Below are 27422 nucleotides of genomic sequence, written 5' to 3'. Positions count from 1 at the left end.
TTACCACCTGTATGAAATGAACATGATTGCAATAAATAAATGAAATGAAATGAAAAAATGAAAAAAAAATGAAATGAAAGAAAAAAAAATTGTGACCCTAACTTTTGACCATGGGTCCAAAAAATATGAAAAAAAATCGTAAAAGTAAAGCTTAGTAAAGCAAAGGAAACCTATAGCGAATCTGATCGGTTCAACCGTTTGTGATTTTTCAAAAAGTCTGTTTTGACGGTCGGCTAACTACGAAACCCTACACTGAGCATGGCCCGACATGCTCTTGGCTGGTTGTGTTGTAACATTGAAAATAGTCGTTATAAAATGAGAGCGTAACTTAGATTGTATGGCGGCGGCTAGACACAAAGCAACGACAGACAAATATGATCTGAGCTTTACTCGTAAATCCCTCAAAAGCGACAGAGATGGGGAATGGGATACCTGTGCAATCATTCAAACTTTTATGTTCGAATTATGATGTAAATATATGTAGGTATATCCCCAAATCTATACTTTTATGACCCCGACTGTATAATTAAGTAATTCAGCCAAAAACTATATGATTCTTGTTTATGTATCAAGTTGTGGACAAACATGATACAAAACATAGATAGTTACAATATGGTTACCCTAATGAAAAGGTAAATATAAATAATTCACACAACAAAATTATAAGTTTTAATTATTTATTTTATAACATAAAATAAAGGCGGTTAAATTTACACTTTGAAATAATTCAGTCTTAGAAAATAATCACATTTTGGAAGCACTAAGCACCTATTGAGATCCAATTTGCTTCTGCACGGGGCCCGTGTGAGCTATTGGCACTATCCTTTCGCCGGTAGACGGCAACGCTAGAACTTTTGGAGCCGTGACCGTGAGAACACCATCAGAAGACAGGTTAGACTGCACTGTGTCAGACAAACATCCTTCAGGCAAAGCGTATTTCCTAACAAACTGCCTGGAAACGTAGCCGTGTTCATCTTGCTTTTCCTCGTGTTTACCTTCCACAATAACATGTTTGTTGATCACTTTGACGCTTATTTCTTCGGGTTTGAAATGCTGCACATCCACATTGATTTGGAATTTCTCGTTGTCCGAAGTTACCGAGCCGTCGCACAGTGCCAATTGATTCATAGCTGAGGATAACTGCTCCAAGGGCTTCATCAGCTGTTCAAATGGTTGCAGCATATTGTTCCAGGGTTTAAAGAAGAACTCGGGGTCCAAGAAGGTCCGTGGCACCATTGTTCCGTAGGGGAAGTCGATGTAAGGATCCGATCTGAAGATATCCCTCTCCATCCTACGAAGAGGCCGTTCCCAGTCGTAAAAATGCGGAATGATCGACATTTTGACTAGACGCTTTTATTCACTTTGTTATTATTATTCTCAAGTTCACACTTGCGCTAATTCTGATTGCAACTGGCGGCGGCTAGCCGGCGTTTCTCCGTATTTATAGGCCCCGTTTACAGCGCCACCTAGTTTGCTCGTCTGGAAAGTGCTAGAAGGTTCAAGTGCAAGGTCCTTATCCGGCAGCATCGAGAATGTTCTCGACAAGTATAGAGCGCTTATACACACGCACCTTCTCGATTTAGCCGTTTGTTGTTCGTCATTTGAGTTTAACGCCATCTCGTGTTGAATAGCGGAACTGCGTTACCAGCTACATAACTTAATTTAGAAAATTCTCGCTCCTGCTCGACTGATCTTGAAAGTTGCCGACGTCGCTCGTAAATTCGTAATAAAATTGGCGCCACAGATTTGAGTAACAGAGAATGCGCTAGGAACAGTAGGAACGCATGTGATTTTGTAACGTTGTTCTATCGTTGTTCTTTTGTGAAAAGTCACAGTGACACCTTTTAACGGCGAGTCACGGTGACAAAGTCACCGTGACGTTATTTATCCCCCATGTCTAGTGTAAACAGTAAACACGTACCATGAGACTTGGAGTAGGTAGCAATTACATTGGCTCCGTAATATTTGTATTTTTATAGGAATTTTATAATTTTCAGGACAAACCCTGCAGGATGCGGGCTTCAACAAGTGGCAACCAGGGCAGCCGGAGAACCATGAAACCCTGTGTGGAGCAATGTTTGGCGAAGATGGCTTACTAGATGACTTCTGGTGTGACCACCCTTGCGCATTTATTTGTGAGGTGGATCCACAGAATCCTGTTAAATTTTTTTTTCATCTAATAACTAATTCTGTATTTTTGCAGTATTTTGACACTTTTTTTTGGAAAATGGTTCATGTCTCTGACACTACCTGCCTACAGAACGCGAGAACCTGTATAAATTAACAGCATTGAATCCACCTAGCTAAATAACTTCATAGGTATCATAAATTCAAAATTTAAACTCTCGCCAGTCATACTAACTTAACACTTTTTTAACGGTACGTGAGTTAAATCACGTACCGTCAACCGGGGTGAACAGGGATGGCTGGGGTGAATAGGGACAAAACATTAAATGTGATTTTCTTGACAATTTCTTTAAAAAAAACCACACAAATGTTATCATAATAAATCTACTATTATTTTTAATCGAATAACACAATTTATGTCAGTATTTTTTGAGAAATTGTCAGGATAATCACTTTTAAAGTTTTGGTCCCAATTCACCCCAGCTATCCCGATTCACCCCGGTTGACGGTACCTATTTTTAGTCACTCGCGTCGCGCGACTTTTTTCGTAGAGCCTAGGTCTCAATTATCATTATTTAAACACTAACAGTGCATGAGTAGCGTTCCCGAAGGCCGCGCGCCGCGTAGGTACTGCATGTCGCGCGAGTGACTAAAAATATATGAGTCCATAATACATATTAGCTTAAATAAAATAAAATAAAACCCCAACGCAATGAAACGGATGAACTGATTTTGATAAAATATGTCTAAGAACCAGCGCTAGAAAACTTACAAATAAAAAACCGTACCCATATCAGTTTACGCAGCGTCTTACGTAAGCGAACAACTAGCGAACGCGAAGCGAAGTTGCGCGGCGGGCCTACAGCCGCCGTAGGCCCGCCGCGTAGTACCTACGGCGTTCGCGTTCGCAACAAGATCGCCCACGTAGGACACTTCTAGCAAAGGAATGATTCACCCGGCGCCGCATCGGTTCGCTTCGCGTTCGCGTGTTGTTTGCCTACGTTGTACGCTGCGTTAGGATGACACGTCAGAACGGTCCGGATCCGAGTCGAGACTTCCAACACTTCGTTTTATAAGACGGGTGATCGGCGATCACGTGAAGCTTTCTATAGAAAACGGAAATGTCGAAGGCATCGTCCCGGACCCGGACCGTTTTAGCTTGAGTTATTCTCTACCCTTTTAGAGCTACTGTGCCATTTGGGGGGGGGGGGGGGGGGGTCTTGTAAAACGTTACGGTGCGTTACACGGATTTGGGGGTCAAACTTATAACTCCCCTTTTTTGCAAGAGGGCTTAATAGGATATTTGACTAATTTTTGAAAATGGTTTTAATTGATTGTTTATGACTTAATAATTACACTACATGGCAATGTTAAAGTTTATTTATTTTGAACGCGCCTTAAACGCTGTTTTTGAAAAGGGGCTAATCACGTGACACGTGTGACGTCACGCGCAAGTAAACTCAGTCAATTACCTTAGTTAATCTTATGGTTTATGTGCATTGAATTCATTATTTCACTGTAAAATGGTATATAAATGGTGTATAGTGCCGCAATGTTCAAGGACGACTATAAAAAATCCAGACAAATCGTTTGTTTCCATTCCAACGAATCACAAAAAAAAGAAAAATGTGTTTAAAACTAGCGCGAAGAGACCCAAAGACAAGACCATTTTACCGCATATACAAATGTTTTTATGTGTGAAGACCACTTCGATGTAAGTAATATTTAACTGTAAATAAATATGGTAATTAAAGCAGCGGATTTTGTTATTTAACGAAACAAGATCTAGGTATTTAATGTAAGTAGTTAGTAGCATACTTTTTCTTTCAAACTAAAGGGCAGTATGGAGATACTATTCTCGTCATCGTATTCTATATATATATCGTCGTCGTATTCGTATCATCGAAATCGAAATGTTCGTAAATAAACAATTTCTACGTATATTACACAGCTGTTTTTACATTTCTAAGTTCCGCAGCATAGTAATCCGGATTATCTTTAAAGAAAAGTGCAATCATTAATGCGTCTATGTCTGGTTGCCGCTATCAGCTTTCACATATTTCGGCTCCATTTTGAGATTCTTATAAATATTGTGCTACTAGATATACGGATAAATCGGAATATATCAGAAAACTGTGGAATAATAACTAAAATTAACTAAATACAAATAAAACTGCTAAAACACTCAAGACAATCAAGAATGTTTACCCGCGTGTGACGTCATCCGAGCGTTGACCAATCACAGAGCGTTCACGTCCCTGATGAAATTTCAAAAAATATTAAATTTTCTTTCGTTTATTTTCCAAAAAATAAACATAATTTACATTCAAATATAGTAAAATATACTTTATTAGTTTATTATCTTTCAGGATGACAGCAATTCGTTATATATTTTTAATGTTGTCACATACCCTATTACTTCAAAAATATATTTCACACTGCTACTTCGGTTGCAGACCGTAATAGAGCGTTGTTATTGTAAGTAATGTCATAAAGTTATCGTTCACTGCTCGTTCGGTTGCGGCGACAGACAGACGGACATGTCGCGATACGGTGTGTTACTCAGTTTGGCGGTCATTTGGATCGGGTGAGATTATAATTACTTTTCATTTCTCATGCCCTGCAAGAGGGTCATTGTTGTTCTAAAAGGTGTGCAGAAAATTAGACTTGTCTGCACTAGAGCATTTGACGTTCGAAGTACGATTTTTGAAGTTTTTCACGATAAGAAATTGAAATTTGAGTTTAAATCGATTTGTTATACAATTTTCATTCTGATATTTGACTCTCCATTCCATAAGAACGATACTTTTGCCTTAATTGTTAATTGAAAGTACCCTCAATAAATACTATAAAATGTATACTTAGTCATATAAAAAAAAAACATTTTACTTTCCTCGTATTCGAAATGAAAGCACCCATTTCATCCCTTGGTTAACAATCTACTATTTCATCACACTGGCTCAGTAAATGTGGAATTGCACGCAGGCTTAGCGGGAACTATAGAAAAAGAGTTTTCCCTAGTGAGTTATGAAGTTTCTAGTATTATAATTAACATTTTTTTTGTCTTTATACTTCATTTTTGTATCGCAAGTGTGATGAAAAACATTGTATGTAACTCGGGGCGTAATAATATTGCAAACTCGAGTCTGTAAATCGCTCCGGCCTCTCGTTTGCAATATATAACATAACTTACGCCCCATGTTGCACAATATACTATTATATACCTAAGAGGTGTAGAACCAGAAAAGTTTATGTGGAATAGTGTGGTTATTTGACGGGTCATATTTGTGTTTAATGTGCCGTGCTAAAGTTTAACAAATTGCGAAATTTCCACATGCAATTATTTCGAAAAAACTGTCATATTTTTTATGACATAAAAATACAATAATTTGACACTATTTGTGAGATTGACAAGTAAAGTACTTTGAACAGCCAATCCCATTGGGTTTTCTTTGATATTTAACTTTAAATCGTAGTAGTTACGTATGTATTTACTTTCGTTTCTGATCTATGTATGGAACACATAATAAAGATCGCGTGTAACAAGTATTACCGACAAAGTTACAGAGGGGTGAGGACAACAAGTCAAGGTCAATAACCTAATTACTAGTGACCGCGATGCCATAACCACTACAATTGATAAGCTCAGGACGCTACTGATAACGGTAACATGTGACGTAACTTATGTCTATACCTACTCTGTAACTCAATAATTTACTAATGATTTTTAACAGATTACAAAAAGGACATAATTAAATCGAATTTTGAACTATAGTGGAACTAAAAACTGGACAAGTGCGAGTCGGGCTCGCCCACCGACGGTTCCGTACTTTTTAGTATTTGTTGTTATAGCGGCAACCGAAATACCTATAGGTACATCATATGTGAACATTTCAACTGTCTAGCTGTCACGGTTGATGAGATACAGCCTGGTGACAGACTGAGAGACAGACAGACAGCCGGACAGAGGAGTCTTAGTAATAGGGTCCCGTTTTTACCCTTTAGGTATGGAACTTCCTAATAAAAACGGAAAAATTAAATCGAATTTTGAACTAAATATAGTAGAACAAAAAAATTACTCTAGGACTTAGGTTAGACAGGCTCTAATAGAATCTGTCTGACTAACCTCCTAAGTTACTAAGTCATTTTTTAGAGGTACAGTTGAGTTTAATTTCCGACCCAGATATATAGTCACAGTGACAATCAATATGAAAGTCTATGAGACCTCATACTATTGTCACTGTCACCGGTCACAGGGTACAAAATGCGTCGAAAAATAAATTCTGACTGTACATAAAATTAAGAACTTTGGCAGATTCGAAAGTTCAAAAATGTTGACTATATTATCTTATAACTAAGTCGGAAATAAAATATATACCTATTTTGTTTTTAATCTCTCTTATCCAGGAATCCAGGTGAGCTCGTTAGACTGCAGAAAAGCGAGAACATTATAAGCTACAAGTAAGTAAATTATAGGTATTATATATTAACAGCCAACTGCAAGAATAACCAAAAAGCTTCTGAAATGTATTTAGATTAGACTAACAAGGCCCACCAACACCATACAAAATTTTCCTATTTAATTATTGTTGGTCTAGCTACTGGAGAGAAATAAGCGGACTGTATAACCAAGTATAACCTTTTATAAAATATGTTAAAATACAAATTGACCGTTACAATAATAACTTAGCGCGGCGCGTACAGTATATCGCGAGCGGGACGAACCGCTAATTAATTAATACCTAGGTAATTTAAACCTAGTTGTACAGTAATTTAGGATTAATTTCATTTCTTGAGAAAGCAAAGAAATGCGACTTTATTTGGTTTATGAAAGGTTCTAATTAGATTGAAACTGAGTGTACATTTTGCATATTGGGCCTAAACTAGGTTAAATATCATGCAATTAAGTCACATTGTGTGTCACATGTTTTTAACAAGCTTTTATTAGGCCGACCTGTATGTAACTATGTAATGGAATCTAAGGTAACTAATTTAACCGTCTTCCAAGGATCGTAGCGTCATGAAAATTGGCAGCTGTATGTAGTTCTGATGACAATACAATAATATGGTACTGTCGAACTGATCTGATGATGGAGCCGGAAAATATGAACTGGAACTTCATGATGGAATCAAGTAACTATTATTAGTTGAGTATAATTTTAAATGACACTCCGAGTACGACTAGTTCTTTATTCCTTGACAAGTCAACAGCCAAAAGCCAGTGATCCCAAGTGATCGCTGCTTATATAACTTTACAGAATGAATAACTGGTTTGAATGAATGATGGAATGATGTCACTTGAAACATCAATCACATTACTAATTATTTAAATTACGAGTTTTATAAATTGAAAATGATAATTAACGTCATCTGAATTATTTAATTCTGACAATACTAACAGCAAGTGACATCATTCGACATAATAACAACAAACTTAATAATATTTATCTTATAACTAACACTATATAATGGAATCTAAGGTAACTAATTTAACCATTTTCCCGGTTTCCGATGAAGCTGAAAATTGGCATACGCATGTAAGTCAGGTGACAATGCAATATTATGATACCATCGAGCTGATCTGATGATGACGACAGGAGGTGGTCATAGAAACTCTGAACTAACTATGTAATGGAATCTAAGGTAACTAATTTAACCATCTTCCCGGTTTCCGATGAAGCTGAAAATTTGCATACGCATGTAAGTCGGGTGACAATGCAATATTATGGTACCATCGAGCTGATCTGATGATGAAGACAGTAGGTGGTCATAGGAACTCTGTGATAAAACAACGCAACCTAATTGTGTTTGGGGTTTTTAGAATTGTCTCGATGAGTATTAGTTGCCTGTGGAAAAAAGTACAGTCAGCGATAAAAACTTGTACCAAAGATGAAATTTTAGCCAAAAACTTATTTATTAGTTAAGCCACTCCATTAAGTGTGTAATCAACACCTCAACTCTCCTGTCAATCCTTATACTAAATTATCAGAGATCTGTCTTATCTACAGTAAATTTTTAATGAATCTTTTGTCTATCCAGCACTGCGCAGCTATGTTTCTCCAACACAACCTTTCTATTTGGAGTGGCCACCGCAGCCTATCAGATCGAGGGCGGATGGAACGCTTCAGGTACTTTTATATTTAAAAGGATTCAGTGGCCACTGGCCATCTTTCTCTCTCTTCTCCAGCGAGTATGCGCCGACTGTTGGCCAGTCGACGTCAATGATGTTGATATTTTTATATTTTATATTTTCGCCTTATTACAAAGGAGTAGGGTGCAAAAGTGTAAACATATCTTTGACGTCGACAGACCAAACCTACGCCTCTCCGATTTCCACCAAACAGCAAATCGGGCTGCTTGGTTTATTAGGTGCTTGGTTCTTTCCTTCAGAGTTCAGAGTGGAGCCCTGCATGGGCACTGGAGGCCTTTCGTATATTTATCCAACAAGCGAAGCGAAGTGAAGTTTTTACATTCAAATTGGAATGAAGCTGGCTAGGCGCACTTCCCGCAATTTGCTTAGCGTAGCTTTTATAAATTTGATCTAAAATAAAAGAAGTTAAAAGCGTACTTGGGGGACAAACATTTTTTAATGTTCTAACAAGAGAAGGCTCGATCAAGGGGTTATGGAGCTAGGGGGCCTAATTTTTGAAAAATGCAAATATCTATTCAACTTATTTTGAAGAAATTTCTACTGTAGCAAAAGGAAGCAAGGTGCCTGGGTGCTTCCGATTTAGAATATATTTAAAATTACCCCGCTTTCGAAGTTACTCTAATGTACCTCATACATAAATATTAGGTAAATAAACAATTCCTACTAGCATTATATCCCTACTACCATCTACTACCTATACTATTATCTATATTATTGCACCTACTTCAGTTCAAATGAGGAGGAATGTAAGAGGAAAGGAAGACCAATAAAAAGATGGATGGACTGTGTGAGAGATAATATGAAAATAAAGCGGATGAATGATGAGATGACGAACGACGGAGAGGTATGGAAGAAAAAAACATGCTGCGCCGACCCTAAGTAAATGGGAAAACGGCAAGCGAATGACGATGATATTGTTCTTACTGATATTTTCGTAGGCAAGAGTGAAAGCATGTGGGATCGCTACACGCACACCCACCCGGAGCGAGTCTACGACCACCAGAACGCCGACGTGGCCGCGGACTCGTACCACAGGCTCAAGGAGGACGTGCGGCTGATGAAGACCCTGGGCGTGCAGTTCTACCGGTTCTCTATCTCCTGGCCACGGATACTGCCGGAAGGATTCAATAAGTAAACATTTTGCCTAAGTAAATCTATGAATGGAAGAATACGTATGACTTTAACGGCACTATACTAATACTTGCGTGCCTAAGATGGCTGCATTTTTATCGTCTGTCATCTTCTAGCAAATAGGTAAGTATGTAAGTGAGACAGTGACGCACGTTACGACAAAAGTGCAGCATTCATATTCGACTAATAAATTTGCTCTTGTCAATCCTGCCTTGTATTAAATTTTACAACTTCATGCTGACGTCCATCCACCATATTCTGTAATTTTAATTTTCTCGCAGTAAAATCAATGAGGATGGCGTCCGCTACTACAACGAGCTCCTCGACGAGTTGGAGAAGAACAAGATTGGAGCCCTAGTGACCATGTATCACTGGGATCTCCCGCAGTCTCTCCAGGACCTTGGAGGGTGGACCAATCCCATCATGGCTGACTACTTCGTTGACTACGCTAGGGTATGTAAGCTATAAGTGCTCTCAGCTCTTATTAATGATCTGGAAGTGGACATATTTGTCATACACGCATCACGCAAGGTGACACTCTGTCAAGCTAGAAACCGTTCCGCTGAGCTGGAATGTAACTTGATAAAATCGTGGAGGTCGAGAAACGTGGCGTAAACTTGTGAAGGTCTTTGTAGCGTTAAAATACTATATCAACAACGTTGCTACAATTTTTTTCCTAGCAGAAACTACCTTAGAGTTAAAGACACTGCCTATTAAACTATCGGTCCTATGGTCCTGTGTTTAAAACACGGTAACCCAGTAAGTACCAGTAACGCGAACCTAATGGAATGTAACTCAAGGATTTCACCTAAAATATTGGATCTTTCTAAACACTAAAAACATACAGCGTTTTTGCAACTTTCATGTTTTAACATTTCTTGTTCCCTAGGTCCTCTTCCAGACCTTCGGCGACCGTGTAAAGGTCTGGCTAACTTTCAACGAACCCCTAACTTTCTGCCACGACGGCTACGGCGGTTGGGACGCGCCCGGTGGTCACGCCAGTGGACTTGAGGACTATTTGTGCGCCCACACTGTACTGCGGGCACATGGGATGGTGTATAGAATGTACAAGGAAGAGTATGATAAGGATCATAAAGGTGAGTGAGTTTTGAGTCAGACCATATTATATATTTAAACTCCCTCTAAAGGCTACGCCCTACGGGGTTGGGACGCGTCTGGTGGTCACGCCAGTGTGCATCACAAATTTGGCATTTTGAAAAGAAATTAAAGCTGGATAGGAACAGCTAAATTGAAAAGATTTTTACCATAAATTGTAAATATCGATATCTCTATTTGCAATCCCTAAACTTTGTATTAGTTGTTTACTTAAAAATTTGCTCTGGCGTCTGAGAGTGTCTTTGCGGACTAGGTCTGGCGTCTAAAAGGTTAAGTAAGTTAAAAATTGGTTCCAGCCCATATGGGGATCGCTCTGGACATGCCGTGGATGGAGCCAGCCTCTCCTTCCGCCGCGGACAAGGCTGCTGCTGAAACTGCAAGGCAATTCCTAGTTAGTAGTATTATTAATATTTTATTTCTATAAGAGTTATGGAAAGTGTTAAAAAAAGGACTGTAAAATAGTAAATTATCGTCAAATCAATGAGTACTACTCTACCTTAGTATATCATAGTCTGTCTAAGCTAAGTTTTCGACGAGTTTGATGTAACAGTGTGGTGTCAGTGTAATATTTCCAATGAAATTTGACGATTTAGGTGACATTTCCAAACTTTTTTATTGCAAAATCTGTGTGGACTTGCGTAGTTAGCTTGGTCCGACTCGGTACGGTGACAGATATCATCTTCACACAATTTCTCATCATAAAACGCAAAATCTAACAAACTTGTATTGATATGACATCTGTCACCGTACCCAAGCTAGAAAGCCAAGTTTGATAAATATTATAGTATCCAATCCACTCACCCATCACATATGTCTCGGTTGAGGAATGCATAGATCATGAAATGTGCAAGTATTGCATCGTTCTTTTTAACCCCAGACGCAAAAAGAGGGGTGTTGTGTTTGACGCCAATGTCTGTCTTCTGTGGCATCGCATCTCTCCAACGGATGGACCGATTTCGATGCGGTTTTTTTACGTGAAAGCTAACTTCCTTGCGGTGGTTCTTAGCTATGTTTGATAAAAATCGATCCAGCAGTTTGAAGAGTATCAGCTCTTTTCCAAAATGATGTAAGGCATTTTTGGCATGAAATTGATTTTTTTGAGCGTACGGGGTTTTTTATTTTATTATTAATAGTTATTTCTCTTCACAGTTCGGCTGGTTCGCTCACCCGATCTTCTCCAGCCAGGGCGACTACCCCTCAATAATGCGTCAACGAATCGATGCCATCTCCAGGCGCCAGAAATTCGCCCGTTCCAGACTCCCTTACTTCACCGAACAAGAAATCCTGAACATAAGAGGATCGTACGACTTTCTGGGCCTCAACCACTATACAACAAACTTGGCGAAGCCTGGGTCTGGGAAGATTAGTTTGAAGCCGAGCTATGATGATGATATGGGGGTGAAGTTGACAGTGAACCCAAAATGGCCGAAGAGTAATTCTACGTGGTTGAGGGTGAGTTTACAAAAGTTGCAATTCACACTATAGGTACTTAGTCTAGACGCATAGCACGATAGCTGTTTATTCTGAGCTAAATTGTGTGCCTTGTTGTTTGTTACTACAGAACTCTAATTGTGAACTTCATATCTGGAAATTTATTTTCTTATTTGAAAGGATATACTTCTAGACTGGTCCCATTGTTTCAAAATCTAGCTGAATGAGGGTTAACGCGTATGAATTCGCCGCTAGGGGCGCTAGTGTAGATGGTGGTCTTCGCAAAGTTCGAAATGTCAAATGTCACTTGTCACTTCCTCAGAATAATAAGTCACTTCAGTGACTGAAAGCTGTTCTTTAGTCCACCATCAACAGAGGCGCCAACTGGTGAGCAAAAAAACGATAGCCCTCATTTAGGAGTTCCATGAGAAATACATTTTATAAGTCGGTGTCGGTGAGTTTAAGAATTAAAAACTCTCCACTGCATGATGTCTATGCTAAGCTATCGTTATGCCCTAACAAGTTTAAATATCCTCACAGACAGCATATATAGTCTCAAATCCTCACCATGCAGTTTTTTAAGTAAAAAATTGAGACATGAGTATCTGATCGAATGCACATCGACACCAGTGACTTGTTAACAAACTTAAACAATTCTCCAGGTTGTACCTTGGGGTTTCCGCAAGACCTTGAACTGGATCAAAAACACCTATAACAACCCCCCCGTGCTCGTCACAGAGAACGGCGTATCCCTGGAGAAAGGTTTAGAAGACGCCAAACGGGTTAACTATATCGACAGCTACCTAAGGTCGCTACATGCTGCGATTTATAAAGATGGATGTGACGTAGTGGGATACACGCATTGGTCACTATTAGACAACTATGAGTGGATGAGAGGATTCTCGTAAGTATTTATTTCTCACTCACACACAAGCTAAGTTACTGCTTCTATAACCCTGGGTTCAACTATTTTTCCGTTGGGTACGAGAGTTTAAATGGGACCTCACGGCAAAGCCGCCGAAGCCATGAAGCCGTGAGGTCCCATTTAAAAGGCCCTAATTCACTAGCTTTCCTGGGTGTCATGCTTCAAAACTTGTATCACCGAATTAGGCGTGTCACCAAATAATGCGAGGTTACCCTACTTCATTTATGTGATTGCTCCGTATCCTCATGAAATACACGCCCGCTACAACAGTTTTTCTTTCTTATTTTGGATACTATAATATTAAGAGTAAAATAATGTTATTATGTGTAGATCTTGTATTAACAGACGAGACGTTTATCCATATTGACCTTACAATGTTGTTATTTACTTTGCAGATTTCAACGTACCTAGTCCTGTTCTTGAACTTTACTCTATTTACGTTAATATTTGCAACGTTAACCACTGTAAACAATAATTAACAAAATTATAATTGTAAATGCGTAAACATGAATGTCACGATGAGTACTCGTATTATTGGCAACGTGTGTAGTCGGTGGAGGGAGAAGTGGCGCTGAATGTCACAAACACGTAATCTTATATGGAATTAGCTTTTGCCCGCGACTTCGTCTGCGTGGACTTAGTAACCGCAGCTAGAGTAAGAATAGCGCCTGGAGAAAATCTTATAGCAATTATTCAATTTGAGCACACAAATTAGCAGACACTTTATTAATTATCTCAATTCCACCCCGCTTTTTACTTTCTTAAGGGATGATTTTCGGGATAAAAACTATCCTATGTCCTTCTCAGGGACTCAACCTATCTCTATGCCAAATTTCATCTAAATCGATTCAGCGGTTTAAGCGTGAAGAGGGAACACACAGACAGACAGACAGACAGACAGACAGACAGACAGACAGACTTTCGCATTTATAATATTAGTATGGATAGTCACACGTTATTGCTAATAGTGGCAGCCACTCCATAAGATTTAACTCAAAAACAGGGCAGCTCCTGCCGCAAATTTTGCCGCTGGATGTTCCTACTCTGTCTGTCAAACATACAAGCTTAAGACGAAAGTGGACAACCGCCCCGAAGCAGCCGCAGTCGATATTAAATAACATGAAAATATTTTGACACTTGTAAACTTCCACTCGCTCTGATTTTTTTGTATTACAATTTCTAGCAACGAAAACTAGTACCGTACATAGACATATGTTACTCGTATGTTATGCTATGTTTCATGTAAATTAAGCATGGCGTTTTAAAATAAGAGCGTAACTTCGATTGTATGGGAGCGGCTTTTTGGCAGAATCAAGGAATTTTATTTGTGTGCCACTTCGTACTTTGTCACAGGCAATCACTAAGAAAGCTGCTAGGGATCTTATATTACTATTTAGATCGTATCACGTTGACTTAAACATAATTTTCCAATTCCAGAGAGCGTTTCGGACTGTTCGAGGTGGATTATTCGAGTCCGGATCGCACGCGCACCGCGCGCCGCTCTGCGCACTACTACGCCACCGTTGCCAAGACTGGGTGCTTGCCCGACAACCGACAAGCATAACAATGAATATTAAATGTTTTTGTACAGAATGCGCGACTGCATTATTGTTTTTCTACTCGTCGACTGTAATGGTTGAATTAAGATTTCGTTATACCAAACTATAATTGCATACCTTTCATGTACCAACCAACTCCCAACTCGACTATAATATTAATTTCGATACGCTGTAGTCAACTATAAAGAATTTGACCAATCACGTGCCGCCGCGCTCCCATAGAAGACATAAACGGGCGACAATAGTCGCGCGTGTATGTTTTTTCAACTACATTTTTGTCTACTGAGATACTTGCCAATTTTCATGAATTATTTAGGTTTTACAGTAAAAAAAGTAAGATGAATCGTAGAAAATATGGTATACAATAGTGATATACATAATCAAGCTTTTTAATCTCGTACCTTACTTAAGCAACTCAGCAACAGTACTCGACTGAAAAGCTTTCTATTATATCACGATTGTATAAAATACTATTAACACTAAAACATTTTGTAGTTTCTCGATTCGTCGGGATTTAGGCTTTTAGTGCTCCGTAGAAAACTTTGTTCACGGAGTTATTTTTATATATGTTCCCTGATTTCTAGACGGCTGGACGGCTGGCTGTATAGACTATAGTCTGTATGATATGATATCTCTAGTATGATAAGGATCGTGACCGAATTTTAGTAATCTTTTACAGCACAACCGAGGTTTGATCCCACGATTTTATACCACACACACATATAAAAGGTTAATAATTACTTGACAATTGCATGTGTCCCAAAGAGTGCGATTTTTTGATAGAAAACAAGAATGAAAGATGAGTAAATATATAACTTCAGAAAATATATTTTCCATTGAAATACATTAAACGAGTTTGCTTAAGCAACATATTTGGAAGACTCGGTTCCTTCTAAGGGTACTTACATAATAACTATAATTAAAATTCATATAAATTAGATTAATTACTACTGTTTGATACAATTCATTTAAAATATGCATTAATAGAACATTTGTTCTATATCTATACGTGCAAAGACTCAAGACTTGACATAAAAATTAAATAATTAAAAAATGTAAATACCAATGTTTCAAACAAAAATACTGCATCTCGCCTACGTAGTAAAATAGTGTAGCGAGTGGTTAGAACAGCTTAAAATATATTTTATTAGTAATTGAGCTTTTATTTTTTCTGTACAATGTTTCCTATGGCGGCCCGGCCCTTTTGATTTGTCACAAACTCAGAAAAAATATGTCATTGCGTGAACCATTTGCTTTTCTAATAGTAATGGTAAAATCTACGGTAACGCAGCAGAAAAAAGTTTTCTCCCATACAAAAATAAGGGACACGCCATTTTTGTATTTTTCTGCTGCGTTACCGTACAAAATGTAACTTTTATCTGATCAAGTTGTTGATTTTAATGTGTAAATTAAATACTTATGTATCTAATAATGCTTGTGTAAACAAAAAAGTAAAAAAATCGACATGGTTTTTGAAAAAACGATTTTTCTTTGCTAGGGAGTCTAGAACACGAAAAAGAAAAGTGTAAAAGCTGATTCACCCAAATACAGTTTTACGTATTTTCCAGTCCGCTAACCGCAAATTAAAACGGCCGTTGGCGGCCGCTGTGAAGCTCAAAAGTGGTCACGTTATTTCATTGATAGTCTGCCTCTTTCTTTTGCACACTTCAATTAGGTATCTTTAATCGTGAGCGATCTGTGGAAGGGACGGAAATAATCGGAATCATGCATTCTATTATAAGTATTTTAAGGCACATTTTACATTGTAGAACTCTATAGACACACTTCTATCTCTTTAGAGATAATTTGTGGCTTTCCATCACAGAAGGGTCCTTATGCTTCAACTGCAATATGGTCCTTTTTATCTAAAATTCCAAGAGAAATTCTGATAGATAGGTCCTTATTGCCTTCTCTAATGGAAAGCCACATTTTTCACTTAATTTAATGTGATTTAAAGTGAACAATTACGTTAAAAAAATATTTTTTTTTTCACTTAAGTTTACATTTATTAGTATTACTAACAAAGGCCTTTTCATTTGTTTACACAGTCTGGTCTGGTTCTTGATTATTAAGAAATAATACTTATATTTACATTGTTTCTATAACATCGATAGGAACTAGTTTATTACTATAATAACTAGCATTATTTTTATCTCATACATTTTTCTATATTATCTATATAATAATAAAGTGGTTACTGCTTTAAGGTATTTGAGCAATATTGCTAATCATCATAATATCAATGAAGGCATTATAATAGCACCTCACATACTTAAGTGTACATAATATAGAAATTGCGCAAGAATATAACATAAACTTGCTCTTATTTATTTTTATTTTATTATTTTTATATTATTTTGAATAAATACATACAAATATAATCCAATACATAAATAAGGCATGAATATTTTGTATTCATGTTGATTTGTGATTGTTACATTTTTCTGGTTGTCTTTTACCAGTAGGAAACATTATAGTCTGCATCTTTTCAAATGACTTTTTCGTTTAAGACGGTAATCTGTTAAACAAAAGCCTTTGTTCCTTTTGTGTGTGCGGTCGCCCATTGTGTACCATTTTCTCTGACAATGGCACGCGCCGTAGCACGCGCTCCGGCTCAATGGTATACAATTGGCGACCGCACGCACAAAAGGAACAAAGCCTTTTGTTTAACAGATTACCGTCTTAGACGAAAAAGTCATTGGAAAAGATGCAGACTATACGAAATTTATAGGTCTGGCTTACAAGCTACAAAACTAAATACAATTTTGGGGTCTCTATTGATTGACATAATTATTGAAAGTCATAATGTAATGATTGTCATATTATCATTAGTCATAATTTGGTTTTTCTCAGAAACGCGTAACTTTTCAGGATTGCCATAAAACAAACCTAACCTAACCTATCTATAGGATAACCCGAGGAAAATCCTGAAAAGTTAACGGTTTCAGAATTATGACTAATGATAATATGACAATCATTACATTATGACTTTCAATAATTATGTCAAACAAAGGGACCCCACAATTTTGATACTAATAAGTACTTTCAAATATACCAACAATCTATGTACCTAATAATAAATACTGATTGAATACACTAAATACTTTCATAAATTCGGATTTACATAAAAAGGATGTCCAACGGTAGGTACAAACAATAGGTTTTCAATTTTTTTCGAAAAACACATAGCATTGAGTTGCGTACGGAACTAGGAAAATTAGGATTCTTTTTAACTTCCATAGTTTAACTTGATTGTAATAATTACATAAAATGTGCCATTTTCAATCAAAAGGGTACTTATTGTCGGTTGTCAATAAGGCGCTATGTCCATATAGCTTCAATTTGAAATCAACCTTATTGACAAGCGACAATGTGGTTTGGTTGAAAATGTCACAAATATCAATCTAACCCAAAAGCAATGTCGTTGAGGAAATTGCTACTTTTTAGGGTTCCGTACCCAAAGGGTAAAACCACACATATGTTCACAGAAGGGTCCTTATTCATCATGTGCAATATGGTCCTTTTTAAATTAATTTTTAACAAGCAGAAACGTCTGCGATCGATGCTATTAAGCTTAGAATAAATTTAAAAGTGGAAAAATTACTGCCTTGGGTGAGACAGTAATTTTTCCACTTTTAAATTTATTCTATAGTCCTTTTTATCTGAAATTCCAAGAGAAATTCTAATAGAAAGGTCCTTATTGCACATGAAGCATAAATACCCTTCTCTGATGGAAAGCCACAATTATTCAACTTATGACAGTGGCATTTTACATTACAGTGATACTCGTATAGTCAAACCAAGAAAAGTCTGCAGAGATTGTGACAGCACACGCAGTGCATGTTATTTTAAACGTCAAACTTCTATGAAATTATGACGTATAACTAACTCTAACAATATTCATTTGCTTATGTGCCTTTAAACGGCTTAAAAATTCAGCCAGAATCGACAATGGTAAAGGGAATTCGAGTTTACAAGAACAGCACTAGGGACTCACGACTGCGGCATCTTGCACTGGTTGCAGGCCTCCATGCCGTCGCTGAACTCCTCGATCTGAAGCGTCATCTCGAAGAAGTTGTATTTGTCGTGGACGAGCCGCGTCGCCTGCTCTAGGACTTTCTGTGGGCTCACTCCGGTGCCTGGAAGATTTAAGAAAGGTTATAGTAGATTGTTAACCAAGGGATGGGACTTCCGGTTCGAACGCCATCTTGATAGTAGCCTCGTGATTTATTCCTTTGTTTTTTGCTCATTAATATTGTTTAAAGTGTAATATCGATAGCTTTATTATACAATAATCTAATGTGGTAGTGTGCAGTGAATGAAGAATTAATCTCAAAGCGTGTTTAACCACCATTTGGAGTCAACGGCCGGTAGTCCACTGCTTCTCGTAAAATCCAGCTATCGGTTTTACGAGACAACTACAACAACCACCGAACAGCGTCGTGCTCTAAGAGCATTTATTTTGTTCCTACCCTTTTACGTGACATTGGCTACGGGCAACACCGCCCTCAAGTCCATCAAGAAAAGAAGAACCAAGGGATGAACACTCATTTCAGTAGAGGTAGTTTGGTGCTCGAACGCTAGGGTTGCCGACGCTTCTTTCAAACACTTAGGTTAGGTGTCTTAGGTAGATATCTAACTATAAACGAGAAACGAGTCGTAAAAAACATTACCTACATTTTTAAAACAATTTAATAGTACCTACGTAGCTTATAATTATCGTAAACATAATAACAGTATAGGTGTAAGTACCTATATTGAGAATGTCTACTTACTTTTCCTCATCTGTGGAAAGAGGAAAAACTATATTTTATATTTGTTTTGTTGTTTCTGTATCTATCCACACTACAAGCTGTGTTATTTGTTCGTTACGAAGACATTACTTTGGTATAGCGCGCGGTGACGTGCGTGCGTGAGCGCGTGTGGCAACCAACACCAACTGGCTAGCTTTAGTACCGCCGGCGGGAAGCGAGTCGTACGTATAAATCCGAGCTCGCGCGAAGTTCCATAGGCCTGCCACTACCAATAGCCCGAGTCTGATGACTCATGAAAGAAAAGTACGACTTAACTTTTATTTCATGAATTTTTGTCATGAAAAATTTATTTGGATCATAATTGTACTTACGAATGGCTAAATGCGCCGACAGGGCAGTTTTATCGAGTGAGAGCGCCCACATGCGCAGGTTGTGGACGCGCACGACGCCGGGTAGAGTTAGGAACGTGTTCGCCACATCCTGCAAGACGATAACGGGACATTTAGGATTAAAAGTCATGCACACAGGTTTCTTATACGATGGCAAAAGCGCCAAGAACAAGCTGCAAGAACATGATGTCCCTATGGCAGCTGAGGCAATGATTCTTGAGAACCCAGAAGGTCCCGAACATCCAATCATTGTAGGGAATCGTTGGATGAAATTATTCGGCGAGTCTTATGATGTTAATGATGATGCTTGCAAAATCTGCTTATTTTAAAGCCGATGATCTGGTCAAAGTAATTATTGGATGAAGGCACCGTTAGAGATCCTTGGAACGTATGTTCAGTAGTTTGATATGATGATATACCTGGAAGTCGAGTCCTCTAGGGGGAGCCCTTCATAACATAACCTCTGGTTATTATAGGGGAACCGTTACATGAAGGTATTTTGAGAGATTTCTGGAATGTCCTCCGACTGATGATGATAATTTTATACCAGGGACCGGACAACCCTTTCCGCGATAAAACCCTTTCAATGGGCGACACTTAAACACGGCTAACACATTGAAAGACTTTCCCTTTTGAACTGCAAGCCCATTCATACCCTTACCTTTGACTAAACCTTACCGAAAAGCTAACCAAAAATAAGGCTAGCTCTTAATAAGGGTTACCCTTATCTTTAAGCGCTTTTTATAAAGGTTTCCCTTTGCGTGAAAGAGACAGGATTAGTATATATCTACGGTAGTGTATGAAAAGGAAAGAAAATACGTGCCTAGTCAAAGAACGCCGCCGTCGCCGCCGACGATCGCTCGGATTCGAAGTAATGTGTGCTTTATTAATAAGGTAGATGACTTGACATGACACACTTATATGCTAAAAGGGAAGCCCTTTATAAGGCTAACCCTTATAAGCAATATGCAAGGTGTTGGTGAGCGGGTGATAAGGTAAGTAAGGTACTTTTGTAAGGGTATTTGGGCTACCGATTACTCAAATGTGGTAGCTTTATATAAGGGTTTTTAAAAGCAAAACAAAGGGTTTCGTCTGGCAAAGGGTATGGTGAGTTAAGCCTTACGCAATACCGTTATAAAACCCCGATAAGGGATAGCGGGCCGGTCCCTGATTTATACCTGGAAATCTACTCCTTTAAGGCCGGTGTTCTGGTCAAGGTAATTGGATGGCACCAGTAGTAGAAATCCTTGGAACCTATGTTTAGTCGTCTGATATGATGATGATGAGTTGATATACCTGGAAATCTGATCCTTGGGGAGCGATGATCTGTTCAAGGTGGTTGGATGAAGGTACCAGTAGTTAGAGACAGTTGGAATTTATGTTCAGTAGTTTAGGAGGATATACCTGGAAGTCGAGTCCTCTAGGGGAGCCCTCCATAAGCACCAGCAGGGTTTCCTTGATGATGTTGAAGGTCGTGAGCAGCACCAGCACCGAGAACAGGAATGTGCAGATCGGGTCCACCAGGTCCCATGACGGCTGTGGGAGAAATGATTTATTATACAGACTATACAGAGTTTAGTGTTAGATTCAAGTATCCGAGAGGAAAAGTAGGTTTTTGCCTATTTTAATAAAATCAATAGTTTTTTTTAAGTTAACTCTATTTAGTTCATACTAGGTGTATCAGCTTAAAGTAAATAACAATAGCGGCGAGCAAAACGCCGAAGCTCTGTAAAGTCTCCCAAAACGTTGATAAAGGCAGTTCGCACGTTGATGTTCTTTCACTGATAATGCTGGTCAAATGTGAACCTTACATCTATGCCCATATAGCTCTTATTACAATAGCGATGATTTAAATGCTCCGAGGCTCTCTATTAAGTCTTCGATCGCATGTTTATCATGTTCTAAAGTGAACCTTACTTCTTTGTAATACGGTATAAAATTACCTTGAAGTAAATAACGATAGCAGCAACCAGAACGCCGAAGCTCTGTAAGAAATCTCCTAGAACGTGGATGAATGCTGCTCGCACGTTGATGTTCTCCCTGTTGTCTCTATCGTGTTGGTGGGACGACGAGCTCTCCACGTCGGACTCGCTGGTGCGGTCCTGAAACATGCATTTTCGTTTATTAAACTAATTTTAGTATATTTTTATTGAAGGAAACCTTTTGTTTCATTCATCCTATTATCGCTCACGCTCATTAAAAGCAAGAGAGAAGAACCTGAACTTACGGCACTTTAAGTGAAAAAAAAGGCCAGCGGCGGCCTTTAAAAAAAAAGAAGTGAAAATGTGACGTTTTCAACCAAAAGGTACCACATTGTCGCTTGTCGATAAGGTTGATTTCTAATTGAAGAAGGCGAAATAGCGCCTTACTGAGATGCGACAATAAGTACCCTTTTGGTTGAAAATGGCACAAATATATATATACCTTATTATTAAGAACAGGGTTGCTGCCTCCGTGCGAATGTCCGTGCCCACCGCCGCCGCCGTGGCTGTGCCCGTGCTGATGCAGCGTCAAGCCCATACTGCAACAATATCAACGACATTAACAGTCATACCATAGAGTAACTTATACTAGAGCGGTACTGTCATAGTAAATTTCGTAACCCCAGTAAATTCACTGCCATCTGTCGACACACTTTGAAACTAAAAATTAAGATTTATAAAATTACGATAAAATGTATTTAAATATAGATAAATGATTTTTTTTATTTGCATTAATTATCTTTATGATTTTGATTTTGACCCATGTTCTTTCACGGATATGCGTTAAAATTGTTAAATAACAAACGAAACCGTCAACGCCATCTATACGACAGTAGGCCAAAACTAGTAGCGCCCTCTGAACGAGAATCAAATTTTCTTGATTTTCGAGGCACGTTTTTTCCTTAGACTGTATCCATCTATTACGGAGTTATATCTATCTTTGGTCATACTAATACGTCTCACTTTGTACAGCCGTGTATACAAATAATACCGGTCCACGCCATTCATAAAATAACCTTGTTCTTATAGTAATACGGCTCAAATTTTAATAACCTTTTTAACGGCCGTAAATCTCCGCTTGAGTCTTTAAATCAAATTGAACTTAAAACCTATATGAATAAGGTTAAAACTCACATGAGGTTGACCAGCACGCCGACAGCAGAAGTGATCAACATGACGGTAGCATCTATCTCAAACTGTCGATATATGACCCTCTGTACGGCCAAGTATACCAGAATACCGGTCACCACCCAGATGAGGAGGACTGAGGTAAGGGCGCCTATTACTTCCGCCCTGTACCAGCCGAAGGGCATTCTGAAAAATAATGTCAAATATTGGTGGAATTAGAAGGCAGAATCATTCTGTCAAAAAACTCATTATTTCTTACTTGGCTTCGATCATTATGCATTGCTTTTTAGTTTTGTAAAGCACCGTTTTTCAATACAGTCTGCGTTAAGTTTGCAGCGACTTAGCCAATTTAATGTATACATATACATCAAATATGTATGATATATATTATTCTGTATATATAGTGATAGATGTAAGCATTAACATAGCTATAAGTACATACTACAAGCTATGAGTCTGTAAAAGTTACTCGAAATAAAAATGATTTATTTTATTTTATTTATTTATTTAGAGGTTTAGAGGTTTATTACAGGCTGGCTTAAAAATAAGTGCATTTCCGTTGCCAGGGAGATTTTGGGATTATACTGAGCAACTTTTAATATGGGACCAACCACGAAATCGCGAAAAAAACCCTTCCATAGAAAGTGAACCAGCCAAAATGTATGAAACAGCCAATTTTTTTGTCGCGACATATTAACGAAAACTTAGCGAAGTCAGACACAATTTAACAAGGTATGATAAATCGTTTAATTTCATGCCAAATAAATTTATTTGTGTAGTTTTAAGTCCTCATGTAGGTAAGAGAATTGTCAAATTCTTAGTGAGAATAGAGAATCTTAATCCTAAAATATAACTCATTTAACTCTCAGAAGAAAATAATTTACAATAAGAATGAGTTACCTTCTAGTAGCGGGCCTACTGGCCACCCAAATAGAAAACAGGGATATCATAAAACTGGCGAAATCCGTCAGAAGGTGGGCAGCATCCGTGGCTATAGCGAGACTGTTCGATAAGTAGCCACCTGAAACAAAAGTATACAGATTAGTCAAGGGCCTGACACTCTTTGATAGAGAAAGATAGTCTTATTGCGATTCCTATAAGAGGAAAGAGAAAATAGTGCCATGCTTTGTCCTTATCACCGACCGGGTGGCATCATATAGGTAGGAGGCGATGGCGAAATACCGAAATTTATAAGAGCGAAAGAGAAAAAATCCTATGCTGCCTAAATTTTATATGAATATTGTTTCTTTTACCCCCGGTCGTTTGGCGGCGCGTCTATAACTACTTGTATATACTATGTCTATGAGATTTGTACTTAGTTGTGGGGGCGAAAATTTTGTGACAGTGGGACGTATTATTCCGCAAAAAAAAAAAGGCTGTATAGAGACCGTGCGTGTTGGAGGGTCTGCCATTTCGTGACCTGAATCGAAAGCGAAACCAATTCACGCTTCTAAGCAGATGATGCCCGCTACGCTTCACCGCTCTATTTCACATAGAAGAGTCTGCCATCAAGTGGCTTAAATATATAAAGAAAATAATAATAATAAAAAAAAAAAAAAAAAACGCTTGTAAAAAGATGTGTGTTGTGGCATTACTCGTCTTACTCGTATTCCCTTCTCAACCACATTTTTTTCGTGTTTTTTTTGTGTTTAGTTGACCGAACGAAAGCGAAGGTCTCCGTTTCAGGTTGGGCATAAATTCTTTCGCATATCCCGATGTCCTCCTCTACAGGTCATATTGTTCAACTGTGGTTCAACCGATTCATGTAAAATTTTAGTGCGCAGGTTCGATAATTATATATTATAGATAATTAAATTTATTTTCTCATATTTGCTCGAAAATGGTCGCATTTTGTTCGTAAATCGAAAACGCAAAGTGCCTAATTTTTATTAGCGATGACAACGCCCGGCCGCCACGCGGACGGTACGAGCAAAAATGAAATTCGTATGATTATTGGCATTTAGGTACCTCGTCAGAAAATGCCTTTCTTTCCATCCCTCGGCAACAATGTACTATTACCAAGTGTGTAGGGTTGGCCCAGCTTACGTCTCATGAATCAATTCTTAGAAATTTTTCAAAATGGCGGAGCCATGGGGGTTTGCGAGGTGTACGGGTCACAGAGCCACTATTAGTTGCTAGTTATTAGCCACACAGTTTATTAGTGTTTGCATGTGGATGTTCCTTAATTACTTTTGCCACTGACACGAGCACTTTAATCAACTAATTGAATAAATAATAAATAAATTATATTTGAATGCACTTACCGATAATTTCTCCTAACATAAATATGACGCATAATATACTGGCTATGATGAGTTTTCTTCTCGCTCGTTTGTCTATCTCTTCGTTCCTCGTTCTGTGACAGTGTAGTCGTCCTGAAAACAGATAATATACAATTATTATTATTCGCTTTTCGAAGGTTTTCTAATAGTACATTACGATACAAGTGTCAAAAGTATAAAATTCGCAACGAGTGATGATAAATTAAAACACGGCCGAAGGGAGTGCTTTAAATCGACACGACTTGCGAATTACCTATTCGCACATGTATCGTAAGTACAACATATGTACTGTAAAAACAGTACATATGGGCCTTAAAATTTTCGACACAGGTACATAAAGTGCTAATTACTGCACTAGTGCGGTAATGTACGAGTAGCACCAGATGTACGATGTACTGTAAGTAAATGTTAGTTTCTTACGATACTTTACTAAGTAAAAGTAAGTCAAGTAAATTTGACAGATTATCGGCAAAATATCCATTACCATGGGGTTTAACCCTTCAACAGTCCAGATTAAAAAATACATAATTCAAGTCACATCGCATTTTTAAAGTCCTAAAAATTCAGCAAAAAAAAATACAAATAAATTATGCTGTAGGGATTTATTTTTGTCGTATAATATCTAAGTGTTCCCAATAAAGGATTAAGGGCTTAGAGCCTAAACATAAAGATAAAGTTTTTAAATAATAGGTACATATAATATGATGCCAATGACGCTTCATTAGAGTAATGGACACCTTAATGGCTATGTTTGATGCGATTATAATATCATACATATGTTGATAACGATATTAACCTTCTGTTATTGCCCTTGATGATTCTTATGTCATTTCAATGGGCATTCTTACCCTCAAGGCAACAGTTCCAACTGTTCCAAGGTACACAGGTACCCGCATAATACCCTCTTTACAATTACTCGTAACTCATAATAATTAACATTATAATTATTGTTTGCATTCAAGACATAATATTTATGCGAAATTTGAACGCCGTGTGAAATTTGACCACCGTGCGAACAACGAGTCCAATAGTGTGTGAACTGCAATGTTTGACAACATTAAATTTTGCCTATGCCAAAAGGGTTCATTTATTCTAATTTCAACCTTGTGTTGAGTACGTTACGGTTGACATTTAAATGACATAAATTAAATTGAACAGATAGGTGTTTGCCAAAGTTATGGTTATGTTGTCTGTAGAATATTAGGCTCTCTTCATGAACGCGAGTTTGGGTTTATATAAAGAACAGCAGATCGATAATAGGAGTAGTATGTATTATGTGAATCAGTAAACTGATCAAGTGATCACGAACATTTAGCCAAGTCAAGATCCATGTAAATACCTACTGAGGTAGGCTACTAGCAAAACAAATATGCTAGTATAAACAACTAAGCTGTTTATAATTGAAATTTATTTTATAACTGAATAATGGAAATTAGGTTTTACGATGATAATTCGCACATTTATGTGTTTAGTACATCTATACGAGCTAGAATTTATTGAGTTAGAATATCTAAGGACACAATCTTCCTACCTTTGTTAGAAAATAACAGTTCTTTATAGACGAAAACTTTTCTTTCTCAGAACAGTCCCTTGGTCTAGGTGGTCTTGAGGTCTCTAGGTGGTATAAGTAAATGCCTACTCTATACTTTAACTATAGCAATGGCATTTTGTTTAGTCTCCGTTCAAGTTGCTGCCCCTAAGCCTAGTTCAAAACAAACCCTTAATCGAAACAGACCTTGGCGCCTATTTCACTAACTTGACAATTGACACCTGACACTGACAATTTCCTGCGCATTTTTGGATCGTAAGTAACGATGGTACAAAGTGTCAATGATTACTTTTTGGACCAGCAATGTACTCACGTTCAACTTCCACGATACTCCCATTGCGCTGGGGCTCGCCCCCATCTTCAGTCTCTATGACAGCGCAGCACCCTGTTGAAGGGTTGCCGTGCACACAGAATATCACCCGCCGGCCTCTCGCTGGACTGTCTGTGCCCGTGCCTGTGCCGTATGACACTTTGCCATCGTTGAATCTGAAAAGACAAAAATAAATATGTTAGTTGTGTTGTGTGTGATTAGTTTTCCGCTATCCTAAATTGGCTGGGACAAGATCGCGGTTTATAGCAAGACCGCCTGTTGTCTACGTGTCATATTGCTCCCTTATTCATAAAACTTTACAAGCCTTTAATTTGTGTTAAAATGACAGATTAATAGCTAATTGAGGCTTTTAGCGAGTTTATGAATAACGCCATGAATAATCATCTTCCTTGCGTTGTCCAGGCATTTAGCCACGGCTCATGGGAGCCTGGGGTCCGCTTGGCAACTAATCCCACGAATTGACGTAGGCACTAGTTTTCACGAAAACGACTGCTATCAGTCCTTCCAACCCAGAGGGAAAAGTAGGCCTCGTTGGGATTAGTCCGGCTTCCTAACGATGTTTTCCTT

At 38.1% G+C, this 27422-nt stretch overlaps 3 protein-coding genes across 5 annotated transcripts in view; 1 reads left to right on the top strand and 2 right to left on the bottom strand.

Moving 5' to 3' along the window:
• Nucleotides 1-672: 672 nt before the first annotated feature.
• On the bottom strand, nt 673-1423 carry LOC134755619 (alpha-crystallin A chain-like). Its single transcript, XM_063692110.1, has one exon. The coding sequence runs from the start codon at nt 1336-1338 to the stop codon at nt 769-771; it is 570 nt and encodes a 189-aa protein (XP_063548180.1). The 5' UTR covers nt 1339-1423; the 3' UTR covers nt 673-768.
• Nucleotides 1424-4577: 3154 nt separating this feature from the next.
• LOC134755616 (myrosinase 1-like) lies at nt 4578-14462 on the top strand. Of its 2 annotated transcripts, XM_063692106.1 has the most exons (10): nt 4578-4714; nt 6535-6588; nt 8167-8255; nt 9217-9409; nt 9691-9862; nt 10299-10506; nt 10822-10916; nt 11675-11977; nt 12619-12860; nt 14319-14462. In XM_063692106.1, the coding sequence occupies exons 1-10, from the start codon at nt 4668-4670 to the stop codon at nt 14443-14445; spliced, it is 1530 nt and encodes a 509-aa protein (XP_063548176.1). In that variant the 5' UTR covers nt 4578-4667; the 3' UTR covers nt 14446-14462. The 2 variants fall into 2 exon arrangements, with proteins under 2 accessions (XP_063548176.1, XP_063548177.1); XM_063692107.1 differs by lacking the exon at nt 6535-6588 and having other exon boundaries at nt 4627-4714.
• Nucleotides 14463-18348: 3886 nt separating this feature from the next.
• Nucleotides 18349-27422, bottom strand: part of LOC134755618 (proton-coupled zinc antiporter SLC30A2-like) — a 34160-nt gene continuing 25086 nt past the window's right edge. For both annotated transcript variants that reach the window (XM_063692108.1, XM_063692109.1), the window contains exons 2-10: nt 26838-27010; nt 24958-25068; nt 23594-23714; nt 22700-22879; nt 22008-22104; nt 21527-21685; nt 20988-21119; nt 19566-19674; nt 18349-18579 (exon numbers count right to left, since the gene is read on the bottom strand). In XM_063692108.1, coding sequence (XP_063548178.1) covers nt 18434-18579; nt 19566-19674; nt 20988-21119; nt 21527-21685; nt 22008-22104; nt 22700-22879; nt 23594-23714; nt 24958-25068; nt 26838-27010 — 1228 coding nt within the window. In that variant the 3' untranslated portion in view covers nt 18349-18433. The remainder of the gene's footprint in view (nt 18580-19565; nt 19675-20987; nt 21120-21526; nt 21686-22007; nt 22105-22699; nt 22880-23593; nt 23715-24957; nt 25069-26837; nt 27011-27422) is intronic.

Source organism: Cydia strobilella, chromosome 3, assembly GCF_947568885.1.
Source record: "Cydia strobilella chromosome 3, ilCydStro3.1, whole genome shotgun sequence".
In the NCBI taxonomy this organism is placed as follows: Eukaryota; Metazoa; Arthropoda; class Insecta; order Lepidoptera; family Tortricidae; genus Cydia; species Cydia strobilella.
Note: the sequence above shows the minus strand (reverse complement) of the source record. Positions and strands in the feature narration are given on the sequence as shown.

Bases quoted from the DNA above. Each gene is read 5' to 3' on its own strand.
- LOC134755619 (XM_063692110.1), bottom strand. From the start codon at position 1,338: ATGTCGATCATTCCGCATTTTTACGACTGGGAACGGCCTCTTCGTAGG.
- LOC134755616 (XM_063692106.1), top strand. From the start codon at position 4,668: ATGTCGCGATACGGTGTGTTACTCAGTTTGGCGGTCATTTGGATCGG. The intron at 9,410-9,690 runs GTAAACATTTTG...ATTTTCTCGCAG, and splicing joins CTGCCGGAAGGATTCAATAA to TAAAATCAATGAGGATGGCG. The intron at 10,507-10,821 runs GTGAGTGAGTTT...AATTGGTTCCAG, and splicing joins GTATGATAAGGATCATAAAG to CCCATATGGGGATCGCTCTG.